The following is a 22,268-nucleotide window of genomic DNA, read 5'->3' as shown; positions in this document are numbered from 1 at the left end:
TGGTAATTTTATCGGTAAATTAACTAAATTTTAATCTGTACTTTACCCGATAAATTACCATCTTTAAAAATTAAATTGCGGTAATTTCACATCTCTAAGGAATGCATACAGCCCCATATCCGTCATTAATTTCTATGAGGGATTTGTGGGCTGAGCTTGAACACTTCCCGTCACGATTAACTAACTGTCATTTCAATGGTCGATGCAACAGCTAGGCAGCGAGATGGATTATTCGCATCATAAATTTCGTCATACATAATGATGAGTCTAGCTATTCCCACAAAATCTCCCTTTTGATGACGTTGCTGACGGAGACGGCGAAAAATACGTTAATCCTTTTTACCTCTGTCGCTATGACCCGTCTCTTCTTTCATGCCCCCCCGGGAAGGGGGTCGTGGACTTTGACGTGCGCCCAATACACCCTGTTCTCTATTCCTGCTTCTAATATTACATGAATCCCCGGTAACAGTAAATAAATCTAAGTCGACAAAAACACTTGTCTCGGGGCTAATTCGTGATACAGTTGCACGCGTTAATTTTTCAGCAAAACGAAATTGCGTATCCCGGTTTGAGGAAAAAAGGGGGGATACTATTTCATTTCCTCAATGATCCAAATGTAACGGACCAATTGGCGAATGGCAAATCGGTTATCATTGATCAAACGCAAATGTTCTGGGATCCTGGTCGCGGACATTTGTTTAACCTGTGGAATCAATTGGATGAGAAGAAAAGACGGATTTATGTCGGAAAGAAAACTTACGAGCCCATATTCGCTCATATGTTTTTCAACAAAAGAATTCATCGAGAAATCCTTGAAAATGTCAACTATCTGTAAGTATTTTGGACGAAAATTAGAGATGACCGATACCCGGCTTAACCCGATACCGATCGTTGCCGGTGCAAACAGGAACCGATACCGATATTTACTCACTATGATCCAAAAACTCGATTCTTCGACCGAAGCCGATATTTTTAGTAGGACAGTGCCATTTACAGATCAAGGAAATAATTTAATTTAAAGTGTAATTTCATGAATTATACTTCTAAGTACACTGTTTAGAGGTATTTCCAAAATAATATTATTTTTTTATATAAATGAGAAATCATCACGATTGACATTCATAGAAATGAAATATTATCAATACATTACTGAAAGACCTAAAAATGTCACGTAGCGCCATTTAAAATATTTTAAACGAGTATCGGTTTAGTAGCATATTAAACGAGTATTGGTTTAGTATCATATTAAACCAACCGATCTGATACTATCGGGAAACCCTGAGTATCGGTGCCTAGTTTTAAAATCATTCAGAAGTATTTCCTGGATGTTTCACTATGCAGACTGTTCTTATAATAACTAGAAGAATCGATAAAAAGCACTTGATTTTCCACTTCACCCTCCCTTCAAGGAATTTGAAATGTTCATTTTCGCGCGCTTGGAATTTTAAAATATTAGATTTTGCGCGCAATGCCATCTCGCGGTAAAATGGAGGGAAAATAAGAAGTGGCGTTTCTTAAAAGTCGCCCCCTTCGAAACTACTGCGCACAGGCCTTGATTAACGTAGGCAGCCGTATAACTCAGTTCCTGGATAATTCTCGAGGTTTTACGTTAAATTACAGTCGATGTGTAATTCTATAATTAATTTATTATTATTTTTTTTTACCTCTCCGAGTGACGTATGTCACGGAGAGGTTCTGTAACGATCGTGTGTGTCTGTTTTTACCTCTCCGAGTGACGTATGTCACGGAGAGGTTCTGTAACGATCGTGTGTGTCTGTTTGTGTGTGTGTTTGTGTGTGTGTTTGTGTGTGTGTTTGTGTGTGTGTCTGTTGTTACACCCACGTGACCGCGTTCGCAATTTCCAAATCGGAGCAAACGTGTTCGCCATTTCCGAACTGCATTCACAGTCACGGAAATGGCTCCTCTACTTGAGTTCTCACACCACCATCTTCTGGTCTTTGTCCATTCCACACGGACACCAAACTGTACATACTGGCTTCTAATCACCACCATCTTCTGGTCTTCGTCCATTCCACTTGGACACCAGTCTGTACATACAGCTTCTAATCACCACCATCTTCTGGTCTTCGTCCATCCCACTTGGACAGCAGTCTGTACATACTGGCTTCTAAACACCACCATCTACTGGTCTTCGTCCATTCCACTTGGACACCAGTCTGTACATACTGGCTTCTAATCACCACCATCTTCTGGTCTTTGTTTTTGTCCATCCCACATGGACACCAGTCTGTACACCTGGCTTCTACACCACCATCTTCTGGTCTTTGTTTTTGTCCATCCCACATGGACACCAGTCTGCACACCTGGCTTCTACTCCATCGTCATAGTTTGGTTTAAGACTTTCGCGGCGATCAGCTAGGGTTACGAGAAACGTCTAGCCTCCCTAGGGTGGGTTGTCCACGATAGGTTTTCGCAATTGCGGTTGTTCTTGCTTTTAACTGTAGTTCGACACCCTTATATACTACCTATTTGAGTAAAACGAAGCAACCGGCGTATGCTTCATTTCAAACGCCAATATTAGTCAAGTCTCTCAAGAATGTTTAATTGTTCTTTTTTAAAACGATGTAACGTTCAATAAGGCGAATAACTAACGAAGAAAATATTAAATATTAATTATATTTATTTTAATATTTAAGATAATCTTGTTTCTCAATTCAAAATTAATACGGAAAGAGTTAAAAAGCAGTCTATGTTTTTGTCTGTGTGTGTCCGTCCGTTGTTATAGTAGTGCGCTGCGTTAGAAGTTCGTTTTGTTTTGATGTGTAAAGGAATCCTACAGAACCATAATATTCCCTTTATCCTTAATATAAAGTGAATATGTGGAAATATTTTTCGTAATTATGATCCATTTAGTACTTTTGTAGCTTTAAAGCTCTATTTCATTTTGATATTCCAAAGATTTTTTTTAATATTATTATTTAAAATGGATGTTTATATATTACTTAAGCTATACTACATCTGTTTATAGCATAATCCTTTCTAAAGTGAATACAAGCACAACGCTACTATGATGGTCAAATGAACTTTTATTTGTCAATAGACCTAGTGAACCAAAAAGTAAACGTTTGGGTTCGGATTTCGTTTCTGTAATGCAGAGACATTAACGGTTCAGAGTGAGCCGAAAGTTAAATGCACTTTAGGCTTAGATATTATAATCATGGTGGAAATCTGGGCCGCGTTCAGCAGAGCCCAGCGCTGTTAACAGTGTCCTACTTAACGGGATTTTGTTTTTGGATTTTGACGTCACGGTGCTTAGCGCTTAGCTAGCGCGGTCTTCAAAGAAAATAGTCGGCTCATTTTTAACGTGACGTAAAACGCGTATTTCTCAGCTTGGCGAAAAAACCATGGAGGAATTAATACAAATAGCTCTATGGGACTACAGCTATTTAATTGGCGTGAAACCAGTTGATCACGCGAGAATTTTAAGAGATATGTTAGTTTCTAATTTTAATTAAAAAAGTTGTTATCTATCTCTATAAATATGTTATCATCCAATTTTTGTTAAGCCTTGGTACATTGCACGCTTTATTGCGCTAGCGTCATTTATAAAACGCCGATGACCGGAGAAAAGCTATGACGACAGAGCTCACCGGTAAAATTACCATATTCCGCTGTCTTTTTTGGTGAGCTCTGCTGAACGCAGCCCAGACCAGTGAAAGGTCTGATCGTAATCGGATAATAGCTTCGTGTTTTCATGCTTTTTAAGGTACGCATTTACTTTCAGTGTGTGTAGCCACAAATAAGCTTTGGTGTTATGTAACGTTAACAGTCATGTTGACAAACTAAGAAAATCGTTGAGATGAAACGAGAGGATAGTGTTTACATGCCAACCCTGTTGTGAATATGGCTTTGAACATAGAGGGCATACAGTTGAGGAGTAGAAAATTGGGCCTTTACAAACACGTAAAGGTAATATCCCTCCAAAGTTTTATCTCTTCATTTCCCGTTTTTCCCCCATCGGATGATTTTAATGTGTACAAGTATATCATTATTGGATGTAAAATGTCGTCTGATTTACAGTATATTTGCTATTCTTTGTATACTGCTTTAATATTTCATAAATTTTAACTTAAGAAACATTTCCATGTCTGGGTAAATAAGTTTGTAAGTAGTCGTCTTGACTCGGAGAGGTAATATTTTGGTTTTCCCAACTTGTTAAACAGTTGCCAACGAATATTTGAAACTAGTCTACTGTCTACCCACAGATTTTCTGCAAATTTTTACGCTCAAAAATACCTAGTGGAGTCTGGCGCTTTGATATTGGGGGAGCCAATGAACTTGATCTTTCTCACTTCCGTTTTCCGAGTCTGGATTGTAGGAAACATTATGACTGCATTCATTTTCGTCTTTGAAGTGATACTGTCGTTAGTGATACTTTCTTACGGGGGATCATAAATTATTTTTCCGTATCAAATTTCAATAGAAATTCTATACATAATTGGCACATCAATTTAAAACATACTTCGAAATTACTATTTTTATAAGATCAACTCAGACTCATGATATTTACCTCATTTCACCCCAACAGGATTTAAATTAAATAGTTTTTTAATAGAATTGTAATGAAATACAGCAAAATGCTAAAAAATTATACAGTTTAAGATTTTTATGAGTTAGAAGAAGCAGTGGTCACAAAATGTGCCCGTTGGCTATTTGGACGTTTCAAGGGCACGTATAAATTCGTCACCAATAAGGTCATAACACTCATTTCTACAAAAATGCCACCAGAAGTTAGTATTATCCATGAGTTATCTGCAAAATTTAAACTGTTAAACATTTATCAACTAGTTATTTCAACATCACGCTAAGTAAACCCAGGGATAGATGTAATTTTAGAAGCAGGAATGGAGAATGGTTAGTATTTACTACAGTCCGACTCATAGCCCGGTATAGAGCCCCTCCCTTCAACACGTAAAGAAAATTTTAAATTATCTTACTGGCTCACTTAAACTACGTTTTGATGACGCTGCTGAAGGGGACGGCGAAAAATAAGTAATTCCTTTTTACCTCTGTCGCTATGACCCCGCCTCTTCTTTCATACCCCCCCCCGTCCCGTGGAAGGGGGTCCGGGACTTTGGCGCGCGCCAACATTACACTGTTCTCCATTCTAAAATTACATCTAACCCTGGTAAAACTAATTTATTCATACCCACGAAAAGTGTTTTACAAATTTCCTCATGAGAATAAAAACAACAATCAGAACGGAAAGAACATTCTGCTCTAAAATTGCTTGATTCTGCTGCTTAAAAATTCAACTAAAAACAATTTTCTTTTTAAATCCAACAATTTACTGTAACATGTCTATTTACCCTGATTTAAATATAAATTTACCTTTTGGAGCATTATTTACAATAATATAGAAAGAAATTGTACGGATATTGATAAGCCTTCAAATCGTTCGAAAATGTAACTTTTTACTAGAGTACTCCTTATTATCGGAGAGAACTGAGCAATGAACCCTTTCGTTAAGTGCACTATATTGAGGCTATTTTCCATTTTGCGAAAACAGCCTAAAGGGCTGGAGTTCCGTCGAATGGAACCTCCCAATTTTGGTTCCAGTCGGATTGGAATGGGTGAATATATAAAGTATTTGGTCTTTTTGAACTTGTTGAAAAATAAGAAATCGTCATGACAGTTGCGCGCGATTTTGCACGTGACGTGAGTCTGGTGGTTTATTGTTAAGCCATGGATATGGAATGAGCGTAAGGAAATTTTTTTTCACACTATCTTAGAGCATGAAAACAAATCCTCACGCGCATTCTTCGCGAGCGTCATTTCTCCAGACTAGAAACGTCACTCGTAACGATTTGTTATATTTTTCAATTAGCTCCTCCTAGTTTAAATATTTACCTATTCGGTCCATAGGGAGGGAATCTCCAAACCGTGGACCGTCTTCTTTCATCTTGAATAAAAACAGAAAATGGTTTCGAGATAAAGGGAGCTCAGATTTTCACATATGAAATCGTATAGAATCTATTCTTGTGAAGATACAAAATGAGCTTTTAGCATTTTAATTATTTAGGGTGGAACAGAAAAGAAGAACTTTTATTGAAATAAGTAAAATGTCGCTTTACTACTCCTAAAATGAGATCCCTCATTCAGATTTGTGGCTTTAAAAGCAGTATCGTGTTTCTGACAATCAGAAATGGTGTTCTTATGTGTGTGTTGTTTTATGAGTTTTAAACTTCAATTTCAACTCGAGTCATAATCGTCCTTAATTTTAGCTGTTTGGTCCGAAATGCCACATTTAAACCGTTTTTGTTGTAAAATTTCGAATCATAACAAATGTTTGAACTACGTAATTAAACTCAAATTTCTCATATCGATTAAACTTCAATTCAAATTGCTACACATATAATAATTTCTAATTTCGGGCACTTTGTTGGTTTGAAAAAGTGTCACCAAAGATTGTGTATAAATGCAGTTTTGTAAGGAATGCGAAGCAAAACCGGTTTTTGTATAATTTTCTTTATTTTTTCCCTTTCATTAAAACGTAAATAATTTACGAAAGTTTTAATTCACGTTGAAAATTACAATGTTAAGCCTAATTTTATATTTGAAAGCTTTAAATTTGCATTTCCCGAAAATTTTCACGCGCCCAGAGAGCAAAACAAAAATATTTTACAAGTTTTGACATAGCCTCCTGGATCATGCGATTCGCGGACGCAGGCTGCTCGCGCTATAGAAGCCCGCCCAAAAAACGCGTATCAAGCATTTTAAGCCGAAAATCCAAGCTGTCAGCTTTTAACATGGCCGTCTATGGGGGGAACCACGTTTTTTGCCCCTAATTTGGCAAATACTGGCTCAAATCTCTTGAAATTTTAATGAGAGGTGTCCTGAAGGATTATTACTGACCGAGCAAAGTTTTAAAGCTCTAAAACCAAGAGTTTTTTCCCTGAAATTTAATAAAGCTTTGTTTGTACATTATTCGTTTTAAATTTCCCGGTAAGGTTTCGGCGCGAAATATTGGCGAGAAAAACTGGTTACTAGCTGTTGAAACTGGTTTTTAGCTGATGAAACTGGTTTTCACTTTACCTCCCACTCTCCTTCCACCTTCAATCCTCCATTCTTCCAGAGAGAATTTGTAACTTTCTAGTGATAATGAAAAGTTTCATAAGCACATACAATTTGTTATAATTCCTGAAATGCTAATTAGTATCAACATTTAGAAATTCCCTAGATTTATATTTGTATGGTTAAGCATTCAAATTTTAGAAATAGGTTAGTTTTCCCTTCAAGTAGTTTGAAAATTTGAGTTAATAAAACTTTGTATCAGCTGTGAATTCTCCTCTTAAAATTCAACTGAACCACAACAGTTCATTGAAAAACACCTGAATTCCGTATGTTAATTCCTATCTATTCAATAGCATGATAGCATCTAGGAAAAAATGATTATCATATAGGTTTTGATCAAACACGCTCTGAAAAAAAGCCGACAGCTGTCAAAGGTCAACGGAAGCAATCTAGATCTTCTGGTTGTGCTCATGTACAAACAAAGCTTTACTGAATTTCAGGGAAAAACTATTGGTTTTAGAGCTTCAAAACTTTCCCGATCATTAAAAATCCTTCAATACACCTCTCATTAAAATTTCAGGAGATTTGAGCCAGTTTTTGTCAAATTAGGGGCAAAAAACGTGGTACCCCCATAGACGGCCATTTTAAAAGCTGACGGCTTTGATTTTCGGCTTAAAATGCTTTTTTTTTTTCGAGCGAAAATCAACGATACGCGCTTTAAGATAGGAAAATAATTCTTTGGGCGCGAACAGCCTGCATCCGCGAGTCGCGCATAGATATATTAAAAGGGTAGATACACAATTCAATGGGAGGTCGACGCGGAAGGGGCAACGAGCAGACAGCCGCTATTTTCTGGGGGTAGCCGTATAAAACGCCATCTATCGGGAACTTTCGAAACTAAATTAAAGAATGAGCTTAGAGTAGTGGCACTCTATGTTAACCCCCTATAGGGCATAATAAGTCAAACCTTCGGAGATGCCATTACTCCATTTTATACGAGCTAAGAGCAGAAAAACGTATTTTATAAATTTTACACCTGTAAAATCTTTTAAAAAACACTTGGAACTTGTATTTCTACTTACTTTCGAGGAAATAATACCGTTTTCTGAAGGTAAGAGTCTTTTTTTATACATTTATTAGTAATAAAAACATTTAAGGCGAGCTAAGCCTTGGTCATGGCCATAATGTAGATTTGCACATAGAGAAAAGAGGCTGTACTTTTGTGACTTGGAAAATTTATTTTTTAGGCTTTTCGAACATTTCTATGGCAAAATGAGGTAGGCCTAGGAGACTAATGAAATATTTAGAGGATAATTTTGGAAGCAAGGTATCATTGATGAATTGGTTGTCTTTCACTATCATCAAGATTTCGATGTTATTGGGTGGCACAAATACTGCCAAAAAGCATACGGGTACGTTACACACGAAAAGCTGACCCTGAATCTGATGATAAACGTCTAAAGTTTTTCTCCGTTCCAGTTCATCCGTTTCTTCGTCAATGTAAAGGTAAAAGCTACCCGAAGCTGCTTTTCCTCTGATAGTTTCTTTATTCTTGAAAATAGCGTAAGGGCATTTGATCTCCACTAAGTACAGCTGGTCCTCAACCAGTATAAGGCAATCGGGGCTTGCCCCAAGGAAGCAAAATTGATGAATTAACAATCAAACCCACAGAGGTGTTACACTGAGTATTGATGTGTTGCCTGAATATTTGAAAAAGCAGCGGGTTCATGCTTCAATCCATGATCCAAGGACAACGCTCCCATTTCTTCTAATGCTTCAGATTGTTGCTCGAGAGTCAAATTACGGAGAGTCAGTTTAGGGATAATTTCATCGGTTACATTAATTTGAACTCCAAATAAGGATGGAATCGCGAACGGTTTGAGCGCTCTACGTAGTCTCTTTCCAGTGGTGGGAAAGAAATCTGATTTTGTAAAATGTTTTGAACAAATCCGTAAACTGGAGATATCAGTGGACAGAGGTCCTACAGCTGTTGTTATAGAATTAATCCACTTCTTTCTAGTGGCAGTCTCTTTCGGAAAGTTGTGGTAAGAAAGAAAACGTTCTTTACACCTACAGTTTGAACGCAGCAAACATGAGTTGAAGCCATGATTGTTACATAAATAAGTAAATAAAAACGTTTATGTTATATTTTGTTTTATGCCTTTAAATATAGAGACACACACTTAACAAAGTTTGTTATGGTGGGCACCATTATCGACTCTTATTTTAAGAATATGTAACAGTTTAATGTCCGGATATTTAAATATCAGTACCTTAAAACGTTGCTAACGTTTTTTTAACATAATAAAATAACGTTTTGCAACGCTGAAAACAACGCTAATCACTAATCTGCCGTGTTTTACAAGACCAAGGCTTAGCTCGCCTTAAATGTTTTTATTACTAATAAATGTATAAAAAAAGACTCTTACCTTCAGAAAGCGGTGGTATTTCCTCGAAAGTAAGTAGAAATACAAGTTCCAAGTGTTTTTTAAAAGATTTTACAGGTGTAAAATTTATAAAATACGTTTTTCCTCTCTTAGCTCGTATAAAATGGAGTAATGGCATCTCCGAGGGTTTGACTTATTATGCCCTATAGGGGGTTAACATAGAGTGCCACTACTCTAAGCTCATCCCATAATTTAGTTTCGAAAGTTCCCGATAGATGGCGTTTTATACGGCTACCCCCAGAAAATAGCGGCTGTCTGCTCGTTGCCCCTTCCGCGTTTTTTCGTTAAGCCTAAGCCAGCGAAGTGGATCTAGACCCTTTATAGTTTTACTATATCTATGGTCGCGTGATCCAGGAGGCTATGGTTTTGAAATAGAGTGCTGTCAGAAGCGCCGGTGTGACGTCACCCATGCTGTTTTCCCATAAAGAAAAAACGGTAACTGTCATGGCCGCCCATTGCTAAAGGCAGACTCGTGACGTTTCACCTTGGATCTGACGTCACAACTGACAGCACTCTATTATTGCGCAGACTTTGCGCTAGTGGTTTGCCCCTACATGGTTCTCGAGGATGTGAAGCGAGATTTTTCAACAGTCAATAGTAGGCTGTCTACACTCTTTATATGTCTATGATGTCCAATGATCGCATCTTCTTTCAATGTATTACATAACCTAATATATGACATAATTCCTTTAAAAAATACTAGTGGTCACTCCTTTTTAAATTTCTAGTACATTTTCTGAAATCTTATGTCGATTAATTCCATTGCCACTTTCAATGGAGTAGTTTCTCTGAGCAAGAATGAATGTTTTCTTAGTAACGCTTCAATTTCAACTAAGTATACAATAATACTACTCCTTGGTGGTAGTTTCTAGCAGACAACGGAACTCCAGCTCCATCTCTCATGTCTTATCCCAGGATAAGTATCCCTGAGTTAACGGCTATAGCTTATTAGCGTTTTCCTTTGGGTCCTCGCGGAGCGCTCCCATGGAGGAATAAAACTAGGAGATCCTATTTATCAAAAACAGTCTTTAACGAAGCTGGAAACTACTACTACCATTTTTATTGCTCCTTGGGAGCGCTCCGCGAGGACCCAAAGGAAAACGCTATATGATTTCCCGGCGTCCAGTGCCGTCCACCCACTGCCGTCCACCCACCGTGACAACGAAACAAGTTTAACGGCACGCGGTATTTTCGGCGGGAAATTGGGTAGAAGAGGACAAGTTTATGCGAGTGTGCCGGCTGTTTTCTGGTGATGGTGAGTGAATATTGTTTAACTTTAAGAATAATAAACTAGCTATTTATCCAAATAATGGTCGGATTTTACTTTACCTACCTAACCCAACCAACACTTGATTCTGATTAATTAGGCCACGGGGAGTTCGGAAAAAATTTCAATACTACACTAGCAATTTATTGTAATTACTTCAGAATTTTGACCGAACTCGGGGCAAGGGTTATCAAATGTCAGAGCAGACGACGGTTTATATGGCTATGACATCACATTCGTTGGTTTTTTCATTGAGTTGAGAAAATTACTACTAGAGTGGCCTTTGCCTATTGGGGTACGTGGGACACTTTTGAAAACATGGGACGGACGGACAGCTTCCAAGTTTCTCACGCGATGGTGTCTCCATCTCGAAGCCTAGATAAGAAATGTATAAATACATGTATTCTTGAAATCAGTCAAATTTACCGCCTTTTCTTTTAGTTCCCTTGTTTGCACCGGGATGGCACCACGAGCGCATGATATAGTTAATTGGGTCTTCCCGCCTTTTCTTTTAGTTCTTTTGTTTGCATCGGGATGGCGCCACGAGCGCGTAATATATTTACTTGGGTCTTATATCCAAGGATGGAAGACTATTCTAGGGGTAATTTTCTCAACTCAATGGTTTTTTTTCGCCGGTCACGGACTCCCGTGCCTGAACTGGTTCACCTGACCTATTTAGCCAATCACTTTCACATTCAAGACATTTCCCGCCTATTCCGCGCCTAATATTTTCAAAATGTCAACTGACACGATCAACCTTGGATAGTGTTGTCTATTCTCAATTGAAGTTAACATTTAGTTTCAATTAAATATTTAATTAATCTAGAATGTCGCGGAGAAAACCTTTAAAGGGAGATCCGCAGAAGGAATCTCGCGAGGCTTTAGCCCTAAAAATAGGACAGTGGGCTTTTGATGAACTTGAATATTCGGAAGAAGCAACTCGACCTGTTGTTGCGAGTGCGTGCAAGGTATTTCAAAATTTAAGTAAAGGCGTAAATGGGAAATTGTGGGAAAATGTAATAAACGACGTAAAACGAGTCAAAACAGATGGTCCAATTAACGCCTGTACTAGTAAAGCTTTAAAGAAACTGTCAGAATTGAATGAACATTCCAAGGCTCTTGATTTAGAGTTAATGCGAGAAATATCTAATGTTGAGGAGTTGCAAAAGACAGCAACTACCCTTCAATCTAAGATTGACAAAGATTTAAACCAAATAACCCACCTTCAACGCGTGACTGTAATGTTAGAGTCCAAATCCGAAGAAACCAAGTCTAAGGCCTTACATTTTACGCGAGTTAACAATCATCTTCGGGAGAGTTTTGAGTTATTGAAAAAACCTGACGAAATAGTCAATGAATCCTTTTCAATCGCAAGCACGTGTCAAAAAGTACAAAAACGGAAAATTTTAGCCACAAATTTAATGATGGAGATTGAAAAGAATGTTTATTCTCTTTGCTATGATCATTCTATTGGAAAGCTTAATACCGAAGAAGAATCCTTCAATAAAAGAATTCTCACGGCACAAATAATTGACTTAAAGAAAAACATCTCCTTGAAGACCATAATGAAATGCTTAAGCCATCGAGCCCAAGAAGCGACTAATGATGTAACCAAATTAACAAATGCATTTTCCATCAGAGGACAAATGAGTGATCTGGGTGAAAGGGCAGCTTCAATGGGGGATGGGAAAGGCGATTTAATTCACGAAATTGAGGACAAGTGTATGCAACACCACTTTCATACTTTGCGTTGTAAACACGCAAAAATTGATTCTGAATACAGAATGATTCGTAATCAGATTGAAACCTTACTTTTGAGGAGGAAAAAGCTTGAAGAAAAAATGGCCGCCTTAATCTCAGATAGTTCCAAACGTCAGATGATCTCTGATTTATTAAAATCCGAAATAGGCTTAAAAAACGCGGAGACAAAGTTAAGCGCAATTCGCAAAGAAATAAATCTCATTGAAACTTCAGAATTTAACCCAAGTTTGAATGAAAAATTGGAAATTATTGAGGAAACTGAACGATTGATTCGACAAAAGCATATTTCAATATTGTCCGCGTTGTCTACGAATGCGAAAATGAAAGCTGAAATAGTTCTACGCTTCCAAAATCGAAAAGATGCGAGATTAATGTTTACACAAATGAATCTTTGCAATAACTTAACATCTATCGAAATATGGAAGGAGAAAATGGCACTAGGATTTCGCATGTTCTGTGAACTGGATATCGAAAATTTATCCCGTCTAAAAATTAAAGATAAAGTTGTCCCTTGCACAAAGACGAACCTCTCTTTAATTGAACGAAATCCGTTTTTGTCCCAAATTAAAGACATATTTAATGTTTCTCGAGTTCAAAGCTTTGACTACCTTATGAAACGCGCCATTAATGAAAAACAGATGTACGCAATCAATGGAGACATTTGTCCGCAACAAGTGCAACTAATTAATGAAATGAAGATTTTTCAAGCAAAGCAACGACAATTTGTAGAAGACTATCAGAAACGTTTGAAAGACTTGAACCGTGAAATGGCTCAATGTGTACCAGTTATTAAAGAATTCTTAAATGAAATACCCCTTATTGAACAGAGATGTAAAGAGACTGCGGAGCAAATTAACACATGGTGGACTCTACCCGCCTTTAATGTTAAATTTTAACAAAATAATTAACGCTTCTTAACCATTGTGATTTATCAAATAACATTTTTGTTACATTTACACTTCATGTCCTAACAAACCCGTAGCAGAACCAACTATTTTGTCTTTTTCAATTAACCCCAATGCAAAAGCAGCGACCAAGGCTGCACTTTGTTCCGCAAATTTCTTGTTCTTTTCACTATGAAAAACAAAGATGTTAAATTGTTTATATAATATTAAATAACCATGCACTTACTAAAATGAACTGGAGTATTTTTGGCCTCCAACTATAACCGCATAGATGAAAACATTTTCTCCATTGGCCACTTAATTATCTTTGTAATTAACTTAATAATAAAAATTATATCTACAGTCTTATAAAAAGGTTGCTTTTTGTTATTTTGTCGCGTCCAATTTAACAAAATTGTTTTAGGTAATTCTTCCATTGGAAACATTGATCTTTTAACGCAAAAAATATAGTCAGTCAATTCAAATGCAATTAAAAACGGATTAAAATTATTTTACTTGATATATCTGGCTTTCATAATCCACGTTTCACCGTCTTCAGTTTTCATTTTCTTTAATGAGACTTCTGGTGGTTCATCTTCATTACCATTTCCATCTATACTTTCTTTACGTTTCCTATTATTTTGAAAGCTGTGAGCTTTAAGATTTAAATTCTTTTGGTATTCTTCGTAATAGTCTAACACGCCCCATAGTTCACTAAAATTGTTGTAAAGTTTAAAAAAACAAATAACAAATCAAATTTTAAATTATATTTACCATATTTCCTCCATTCTTTGAGAGGCCAAGAGATTTCTTCCACGTTCAGACTCTTAATTGTAGTGAACCCAACATTTGTTGAATGCAATATTTTGTATTGTGAAAATGGTTATCATAATCTATAGCCTAGAAAGTAACACGCCTTTCAATAAATTATAATTTAATTAATTAAATGTAATACCAATTTTAAATAAGCAACAATTAATTCATCCAATGGTATTTTCCCTTCTGGTCTCAAAATGGAACAATTTTTTTCAATTTGTCTGGCAAGCATCACGGAAGAAGCTCCACACCTCTCTTTAAACTCTTTAATATCATTGTAACAATAAATTTCACCGGAACCACCACTAATTTTATTTAAACAAAAGGGGTTAAAGTTTCAAAGTTTGCATTAAAAATTTAAAATTGAATTTTTTTTCTATACTTTGCTATCACCGGGATTTTTAACATTTGGGCTATTTGTTTAATTTCTTCATTTCTGTTCTTGTCTCTCTTCTTTTCTTCTGCCATGAATGGCTATAGCGGAAACAGCAGTGCTTTCAATGACCTTGGCTAGTTTCATAGTTTCTTCTAACTAAAAATGATCATTATATAAGTAAAATTGACTTCAGTATCTATTTAAATTTAGCATACACAAGGAAGCAACCCCATTTTGCAAGTTATTGGCATCTTGGTATTTTTAACAAGAGTGGTCAAAATCTTTTCTACTTTTTCAGGATTTTTTAGCAAAGCAGCTCTCATACCACCCTAAAATTTTTAAGTATTGTTATTTAATGTTATTTGTTTTTTTTTAATTAATTTTTTACTTTGATTGAGAATTCTTTAGGACATCCCATATTTATATCTTATATCTATTAGCCACATCATTCTGCCTGTTAAAATGTTATTTTTTTTTATTTATTAGTTTATACAAGTGATGAAAATATATACTTACACTTTTAACGCTACTTGTAAGGCACGTTCTGGGTTGCATGTTCCCTATATTATTACGAATGCTTAGTAAAAGTTTAGAGAGACTGTTGTAAAAATTATAAGGTTTAATACGTTAACATTTGTAAAATTAATTGCTTCTTTTCATTATCACATGTTCGGAAGACTATGTTTTGATCATCATCAACATAGTCAACAGTACCCAAAACATCTAGAGCAATCGTTTCATAATTAAATTTTTTAAGTGGGGTATTTTTAATACATATTAGTTGAACAAGTAATTTACTATTTTCAATTCTTCGGCATTTTAATAATCGGTAATCAATCAGTTCCTGCAGGAATACATAGAAGTAGTAAATCTATGTATTCCTGATTGGACCTTTAGTTATGGGTTCTCACGCCGCTACTACATGGCTGTGGTTCACCTGGGTCACATTTTCGACGCTCAATGCTCACTCTGGATTTCACATGCCATTTTTCCCTTCTCCAGAAGCCGACGACTATCACCATTTGAAGTAAGTGTGGCTCCTAAGGGTTAATTTTAAAAACGACGCCCAAAACTAACTGTTAATAATGTTGGTACAAGTTGACACGCGCTTACGCTATATATTCTCACATTAGAACGTCTTTAACCGCCCATGCTGGAAAATATTTACTCATGAAAATTTATCAAAAATTATATACTTTCGCCCTATCCAAGTTGAGGGTCGCGGGACCCGCTAAGGTTTTCTTATCATTGCTTTGCAATCACCCCTTCAGTAAATTCCCTTTCTTTCTCTCTTTTGACATCTACCCTTATGTAGGCATCTCGGGTAGTTTCCCTTTTTAGTATCAAAGTTATTTGGAGCAGCTTAAGTCATAAAAGCAAAGTTTTCGCTATATTGTGAGAAAAGCTTCCATTATTGGAGGGTCCGGAGCATTTAAACAGTAAATTCGTGTTGTACAGGCAGGGCCGTCTTAAGTGCTATATGGGCCCCTGGGCAGTGCAGTATATTGGGTCCCTAATCCCCTATACAAAACAAATTAATCGAGAAATAAAAATATTTATTATTTCCTTCAAACGAAAGTCTACAAATTTAAAAGTCAACGCAAAGTCAGAGACATTTGCGCACTTCCTTCCTTGAAAATTCCTTTACAATTGGATCGAAGTCGATCATTTTTTGGATCGCCATTACGTAATTCACGTTTGAACACATTTTTTGACAAATATCTTGTCTTGGAATTCTAATGATTTCTCCATCCTCTTTATACACTCGGCGTGTCTTGGAAAGGTCGCTTTCATGGTTCTGACAAGATGTCGGCCTATTTCGAATCCAGCATTCAACTGTGTAAGGATTGCCGATTACCCATAGCCCTGTATCTGTTTCCTGGGAAATAAGGATATTTTTTAAACTAGTCCTTTGGACCAGTGACCCCCCTAGTGTCCGAAATAATAAACTTGTCTACGGAGTGGTCCCAGCCTTTGTTCTCCTATGGATTTGCAATTAAGAAACTGGTCCCGAGGACCAGTAACCCCCAATTCTTGAATTTAAAAACTAGACTGATGAGAACCTAGGATTTACACTGTGCAGTTATAGGGCTCTGAAACCCCCCCCCCTCCGTCTATCTTTAAACGTTCTCATGTCATATATGGGTTCTTAATTGCCAGAATTTATATTTATGAAAATAATTCAGATAAAAACGAACCGTTTATGGAAAGTAATCGCTCAAGTGATCTTGAACCAACTAGTGGTAATACCTTTCAGCGCAGTTATGTTCCTATTATTGAAACTGCGAGGTTGCGGTTGTGGACAGTTACCGACTTTCCAAAGATTGCTGTTCGAGTATATGATCTTCACTCTTGTACAAGAAACGGGGTTTTATTACAGTCATAGGTGAGGTAAAAGTTCGGAAAAACACAGCTTGTCTCATTTTCCGCCTACTTTATCGGGCATATTTTTGAAAGGAATTAAAGTCGATAGTGTTTGGTCAAACTTAGGCCAGGCTAGATAAGGTTTTTCTTTTCGCTTAGGTCTGGTTAGGTTTGGTCGAGGGGGTAGACACTTGAGAACTCAGGTGTACAATATGTCTTGAACTCAATGTACTGTCAAAGCTGAACTGTGAGTTCCGAAGGCTTTGAACTCAATGCACTGTCAAAGCTGAACTTTTTTGAACTCAGGTGTACACAGAGATCCAAAGCTTCTACCCCCTCTGGTTTGGTTTGGTCAACGCTCCAGGATTAGGGTAGTTAGTTCCTTTTAGATCGTGGAAATTAAGTAAAAATGTTTCAATTTTAGTCCATAAATATCTATTGTTTTATTAGGTTATTGCACCATCCACTTGTGTAAAAACATATCCACAAACAGCACCACTCATGGACTTCACCCATATCAATAACTGCGATTTATTGTCATCCTGTGGAGCATTTGATGTCAAATATTTTACCAGGATATATGGGGCCTTTAATTATGGGCTCTCACATTGGGGTCATATGGCTATGGTTCACTGGAATGTTATTTATTACTCTAAACTCTCACAGTGGTTTTCATTTGCCATTTTTCCCATCTCCAGAAGCCCACGATATTCACCATTTGAAGTAATAAATGACTGAATAAATTACGATCTCTTTATATTTAATTTATGAATAAATTATTAGGTTCAATCAAAATTTTGGAGCTCTGGGTGTGTTGGACCGTTTACACGGAACCGATTCTGGTTTTCGAGCCAGCTCGGCTTATCATCGACATATTCTAATGTTGACTTTAGTACCGCCTAGACAACTCTATCTCGAGGGCTTCAATAAGAAGACTAAAGTATCGATTAAAATGAATATAGTTCAAACATTTATTTCAAGGTTTAATTTGTTCTTGAAATAATTGCAAAGTGATATCTTTTAATAATTTTTGTATTCCTGGAGATAATCTTTTATATTTTAGTCAATTTATATTACGGAAATAATTGACTATATTCCATCGTTGTCAAATTGGAACCAAGCTTTATAATTGTTTGATATGTATTACATAAAGTTTTCAAAGATCTATCTATATCTAAATCAAAGTCCTGACTGACTGATAATCAACGCCCGTCGCCCAGCCCAAAACCGCTTGCCCTAGAAGGCTGAAAATTTTCAGGAACGTTACTCATAAGTAGTAGGCGCGAACTAAGAAAGATTTTTTCGATCCGCCGCCATCTTTAAAAATGGCGCCCAGAAATGTAAAAGATCTTCTCTATGCAACAAAGTCCGCGCGTTTCAACCGATTTCACAAATATTTAGTACACTGGTTTCCTTTGACCTATAGACGGGCTGAATGGTCTTTTGGGTTCCATTTGTTGCCATCTTTTTAAATGACGGCCAGAAATTCAAAAACCCTTTATGGTATAATGTCCGCGTGAAAAGTAATAAAAAAAATGTCCCGAAGGGGCTGACGGGCAACGCCGAGTTCCTTCTCTCCTAGGGTGCTACAAAAATATTAGTCATCAGTAAAATCTACCCATTCTTTATATCATTTTTATGGAAGTTCTTATTACACGCGAGCGACGCCGCGGGTAAAAGCTAGTTGGTCATGGTTGCGCGTCTAATTTCAATCTTTATTCTATCAGGGTTGCATACTACACCCCAGTGATCATCGGGTAATAATTGTCCGAGAGTGTTCGCGGTCTCAGGGGTTCCCAGATAGATTTCAATTCTGCGGAAATATTCTCGAGCGCCACAGACAGGTACGTATGGTTCTAAATAATGTGCTCATAGGGTATGTGGTAACGCTGGGCTGATACTAAGAGCCCGGTTACATGGGCCTTCGAAGAGCGCTTTATCGAAAGGCGCTTTTAATCCGCCCTCATGTAACACCTGGAAACCGGTTTTCACGAAAAATTTTCGAGATAAAGCGCTTTAACGAAAACTACCTCGGACAGGCGGTTTTCGTCGATAAAGCGCCTTTCCGCGGGGTTAAACCGCCATTCCCTAGTCATGTAACTACAAAAGCGATTTTCTTGGAAAACAAGAAATCCCTTATGCGGGAATTTTTCTACTGTAGAGGCTTATTCTCCAGTACTGAAATGTATTTCGCCAAGTGTGGCAGGATTTTTTTACAAACTAGTCTTAAGAAAAAATTTAAATCTTAATTTTGAAAATTGGCGATTTCTGCATTTCTCTCCGAACTAATTAGTCCAGATTCATAAATGAAATCGTAAATGGGAAGAATGCCACTTTTTAAAATTTGGGCAACTACGGATCTTCGTTGTTTAATTAGTTTATCAAATAGTAACCGAATTTTTAATTGAGTTTGAAGTTGAAATTGTGTTGTCAAAATCAATACCTTTACTATATTATGTAATGAAATATCCATAATCATACCTAAAGCTTTCTCAAAAATCCTAACTATTCTCACAAGGAGCTGGGACCGACTGACAAACCAGGCAATTTGTAAACACGATAAGTTCCCCAAAATCGAGAGTGGGAAAACCGAGGGTTTCACGAAGAGCGCGCATGTAACAGTAATCATGTTTTCAAAAGCGCCTTTCGCAAACGCGCCTTTCGTCCGTCCTACGAAAAAGCGCTCTTCGAAGGCACATGTAATCGGGCTCTAAGTCACTTTTTTCAAATTCGGTTGCTAAAAGTCACTTTTTTTGGATTTTTGCGTCTTTCGGTGTTATTTATTTTCTCGACCACAACATTAAACGTTATATATTCCAATTGCCCAGCTGCAGTGGCGGGCAAAACAGGAATGACATTCGTGGCGCGAATGAAATAAGGTCATTCTTTTTCTCTCATTCCCCGAATGGCGAACGTTTTTGTTAGAGCGACACTTTCCCCTCCCACTCTTTGAATTCCAACTACCGAACTCTATCACCCCCTTCTCAAAATTGAAATGTCTCACCCTAGGAATGAAAATTTCCCTTTCCACAAAAGTCTCTCTCCAAACCAGAATGAAAAAAAAATTCCTCCCCTCTCCTAGGCGTAGCCTATACAATTACCGAATGAAAGTAGAGGCCTGCTCGAAAATCTATCTCGGTTTGGGAATGAAAATTTCTCTTTTTAACCCGGTCATTCTCATTCGTGATTTCTGAATGTGGTCAGGACCGAATAACAAAATCATTCCTTTCGCGACTTTTGTCGGTAGATGGCAGCTCAGTCTTATCTCATGCTTAAACGACAGTGCATACATATACTGGTTGCCCGTATATCTCTCGCTGATGATTAGAGAAGAGATTGGGAAAAGTAGGCTTTCATGCGCAGACTTTTAAAGATGAAATGAGCAGTGTGAAGAGATTTTTTGGGGGGTCTTATATCAAGTTCCATTGTAAGCCTCGAGGAACATTGATTTTTAATCATATATTCAAGGATGATAGGGACTTGGACGCGCACCCGAATAACCCTGTTAACCATTACGTCTTAAAAAAGTCTATCTATCCCTGGTTTTAATAAGTAAACGTGCGTAATAAATTAAAACGAATCTCAGTTTCATTTATTTATTTTTTATCTTAATTTATTTTCTATTTTTTTTACTAGGGTCTTCCTCAGGTTAATTTACTAAGCACAGAGTTCCTTTTGCTAACGCACATATCTTTAGGTCAATTTTTAAGTTTTCTAATTTTTTTTCCGAACGTTTAATTTAACATGCACTTGTCTAACAAGCTATATTATCAGTTTCACACTTTATGTTTGATATTAACCTATTAGGGTTTTTACACTTTTTATCCAAAGATAACATTTTTTAATGTCTTTGATTATTTACGAATAATGTACAATCTTGGATTTTTAGAGCTAATGAATTTTGCATAGTACTTCACATTAGCGTAATTTCTTTTTCATAGCTTACATAATTTTCACAAATATAATAATTTGTTATGTAAGGATAATCTTTATAAACGGCCAGCAAGAAGGGTGATGAGATCTTCATTATCGACGACAACGCCTGGTGAAACTGATAAGGTTGAGAACAACAACCAGGTCCAAGGGTGAAACTGATAAGGTCATCCTTCTCAACGACCAGGTCCAAGGGTGATATTGATAAGGTCATCCTTCTCAACGACCAGGTCCAAGGGTGATACTGATAAGGTCATCCTTCTCAACTACCCGGGCCAAGGGTGATACTGATAAGGTCATCCTTCTTAACGACCAGGTCCAAGGGTGATATTGATAAGGTCATCCTTCTCAACGACCAGGTCCAAGGGTGATACTGATAAGGTCATCCTTTTCAACGATCAGGTCCCAGTGTGATACTGATAAGGTCATCCCTATCAACGACCAGGGCCAATGGTGATACTGATAAGGTCATCCTTATCAACGACCAGGGCCAATGGTGATACTGATAAGGTCATCCTTATCAACGACCAGGGCCAATGGTGATACTGATAAGGTCATCCTTATCAACGACCAAGGCCAATGGTGATACTGATAAGGTCATCCTTATCAACGACCAAGGCCAATGGTGATACTGATAAGGTCATCCTTCTCAACGACCAGGTCCAAGGGTGATATTGATAAGGTCATCCTTCTCAACGACCCGGGCCAAGGGTGATACTGATAAGGTCATCCTTTTCAATGACCAGGTCCCAGTGTGATACTGATAAGGTCATCCCTATCAACGACCAGGGCCAATGGTGATACTGATAAGGTCATCCTTCTCAACGACCAGGGCCAATGGTGATACTGATAAGGTCATCCTTATCAACGACCAGGGCCAATGGTGATACTGATAAGGTCATCCTTATCAACGACCAGGGCCAATGATGATACTGATAAGGTCATCCTTATCAACGACCAGGGCCAATGGTGATACTGATAAGGTCATCCTTATCAACGACCAGGGCCAATGGTGATACTGATAAGGTCATCCTTATCAACGACCAGGGCCAATGGTGATACTGATAAGGTCATCCTTATCAACGACCAAGGCCAATGGTGATACTGATAAGGTCATCCTTATCAACGACCAGGGCCAATGGTGATACTGATAAGGTCATCCTTATCAACGACCAAGGCCAATGGTGATACTGATAAGGTCATCCTTATCAACGACCAGGGCGATCGTGATAACATGTTTCTTATCATCGACCAGGACCATTTTGATGTTATCGCCCATTGCTTTTCGTCCATGTTCGAACCTAAATCGGGTTTGCAGGACAGGGTGTATTAATTTTTGTAGTTGATGGGTTCAACAAGAGTACTTTTAATGATCAAAGGGGCTA

At 37.4% G+C, this 22,268-nt stretch overlaps 3 protein-coding genes, 2 long non-coding RNA genes and 1 pseudogene across 7 annotated transcripts; 3 read left to right on the top strand and 3 right to left on the bottom strand.

Moving 5' to 3' along the window:
* Window positions 1-4,432: 4,432 nt before the first annotated feature.
* On the bottom strand, window positions 4,433-5,459 carry LOC149705285 (uncharacterized). Its single transcript, XR_016381604.1, has 3 exons — window positions 5,353-5,459; window positions 5,171-5,276; window positions 4,433-4,773 (listed from the first exon to the last, which is right to left on the bottom strand). It is a non-coding gene; the product is annotated as an uncharacterized LOC149705285 (long non-coding RNA).
* LOC149705284 (uncharacterized) lies at window positions 5,459-6,538 on the top strand. The gene is made up of 2 exons (XR_016381592.1): window positions 5,459-5,607; window positions 5,887-6,538. It is a non-coding gene; the product is annotated as an uncharacterized LOC149705284 (long non-coding RNA).
* A 1,715-nt stretch (window positions 6,539-8,253) lies between these two features.
* On the bottom strand, window positions 8,254-9,443 carry LOC149705283 (uncharacterized). Its single transcript, XM_089865621.1, has 2 exons — window positions 9,219-9,443; window positions 8,254-9,105 (listed from the first exon to the last, which is right to left on the bottom strand). Exons 1-2 carry the CDS (start codon window positions 9,245-9,247, stop codon window positions 8,712-8,714), a joined length of 423 nt encoding a protein of 140 aa, XP_089721747.1. The 5' UTR covers window positions 9,248-9,443; the 3' UTR covers window positions 8,254-8,711.
* Window positions 9,444-10,609: 1,166 nt separating this feature from the next.
* On the top strand, window positions 10,610-13,769 carry LOC149705282 (uncharacterized). Of its 2 annotated transcripts, none has more exons than XM_089865552.1 (2): window positions 10,610-10,737; window positions 11,576-13,769. In XM_089865552.1, the coding sequence occupies exon 2, from the start codon at window positions 11,577-11,579 to the stop codon at window positions 13,404-13,406; it is 1,830 nt and encodes a 609-aa protein (XP_089721678.1). In that variant the 5' UTR covers window positions 10,610-10,737; window position 11,576; the 3' UTR covers window positions 13,407-13,769. The 2 variants fall into 2 exon arrangements, with proteins under 2 accessions (XP_089721678.1, XP_089721679.1); XM_089865553.1 differs by having other exon boundaries at window positions 10,631-10,737; window positions 10,861-13,769.
* Window positions 13,422-15,141, bottom strand: LOC149705281 (tRNA-dihydrouridine(20) synthase [NAD(P)+]-like; annotated as a pseudogene). Its single transcript, XR_016381613.1, has 10 exons — window positions 15,099-15,141; window positions 14,975-15,012; window positions 14,802-14,915; window positions 14,593-14,742; window positions 14,350-14,515; window positions 14,169-14,294; window positions 13,911-14,123; window positions 13,757-13,844; window positions 13,642-13,711; window positions 13,422-13,584 (listed from the first exon to the last, which is right to left on the bottom strand). The product of XR_016381613.1 is annotated as a tRNA-dihydrouridine(20) synthase [NAD(P)+]-like (transcript).
* A 2,153-nt stretch (window positions 15,142-17,294) lies between these two features.
* Window positions 17,295-18,049, top strand: LOC149705280 (fatty acid hydroxylase domain-containing protein 2-like). Its single transcript, XM_089865623.1, has 2 exons — window positions 17,295-17,673; window positions 17,734-18,049. The coding sequence occupies exons 1-2, from the start codon at window positions 17,507-17,509 to the stop codon at window positions 17,951-17,953; spliced, it is 387 nt and encodes a 128-aa protein (XP_089721749.1). The 5' UTR covers window positions 17,295-17,506; the 3' UTR covers window positions 17,954-18,049.
* The last annotated feature ends 4,219 nt before the right edge of the window (window positions 18,050-22,268 follow it).

Source organism: Phalangium opilio, unplaced genomic scaffold (genome assembly GCF_054372755.1).
Source record: "Phalangium opilio isolate 3A_F unplaced genomic scaffold, DU_Popi_V2 ptg000014l_1, whole genome shotgun sequence".
NCBI lineage: Eukaryota > Metazoa > Arthropoda > Arachnida > Opiliones > Phalangiidae > Phalangium > Phalangium opilio.
This window is presented reverse-complemented; position numbering and strand designations above follow the sequence as displayed.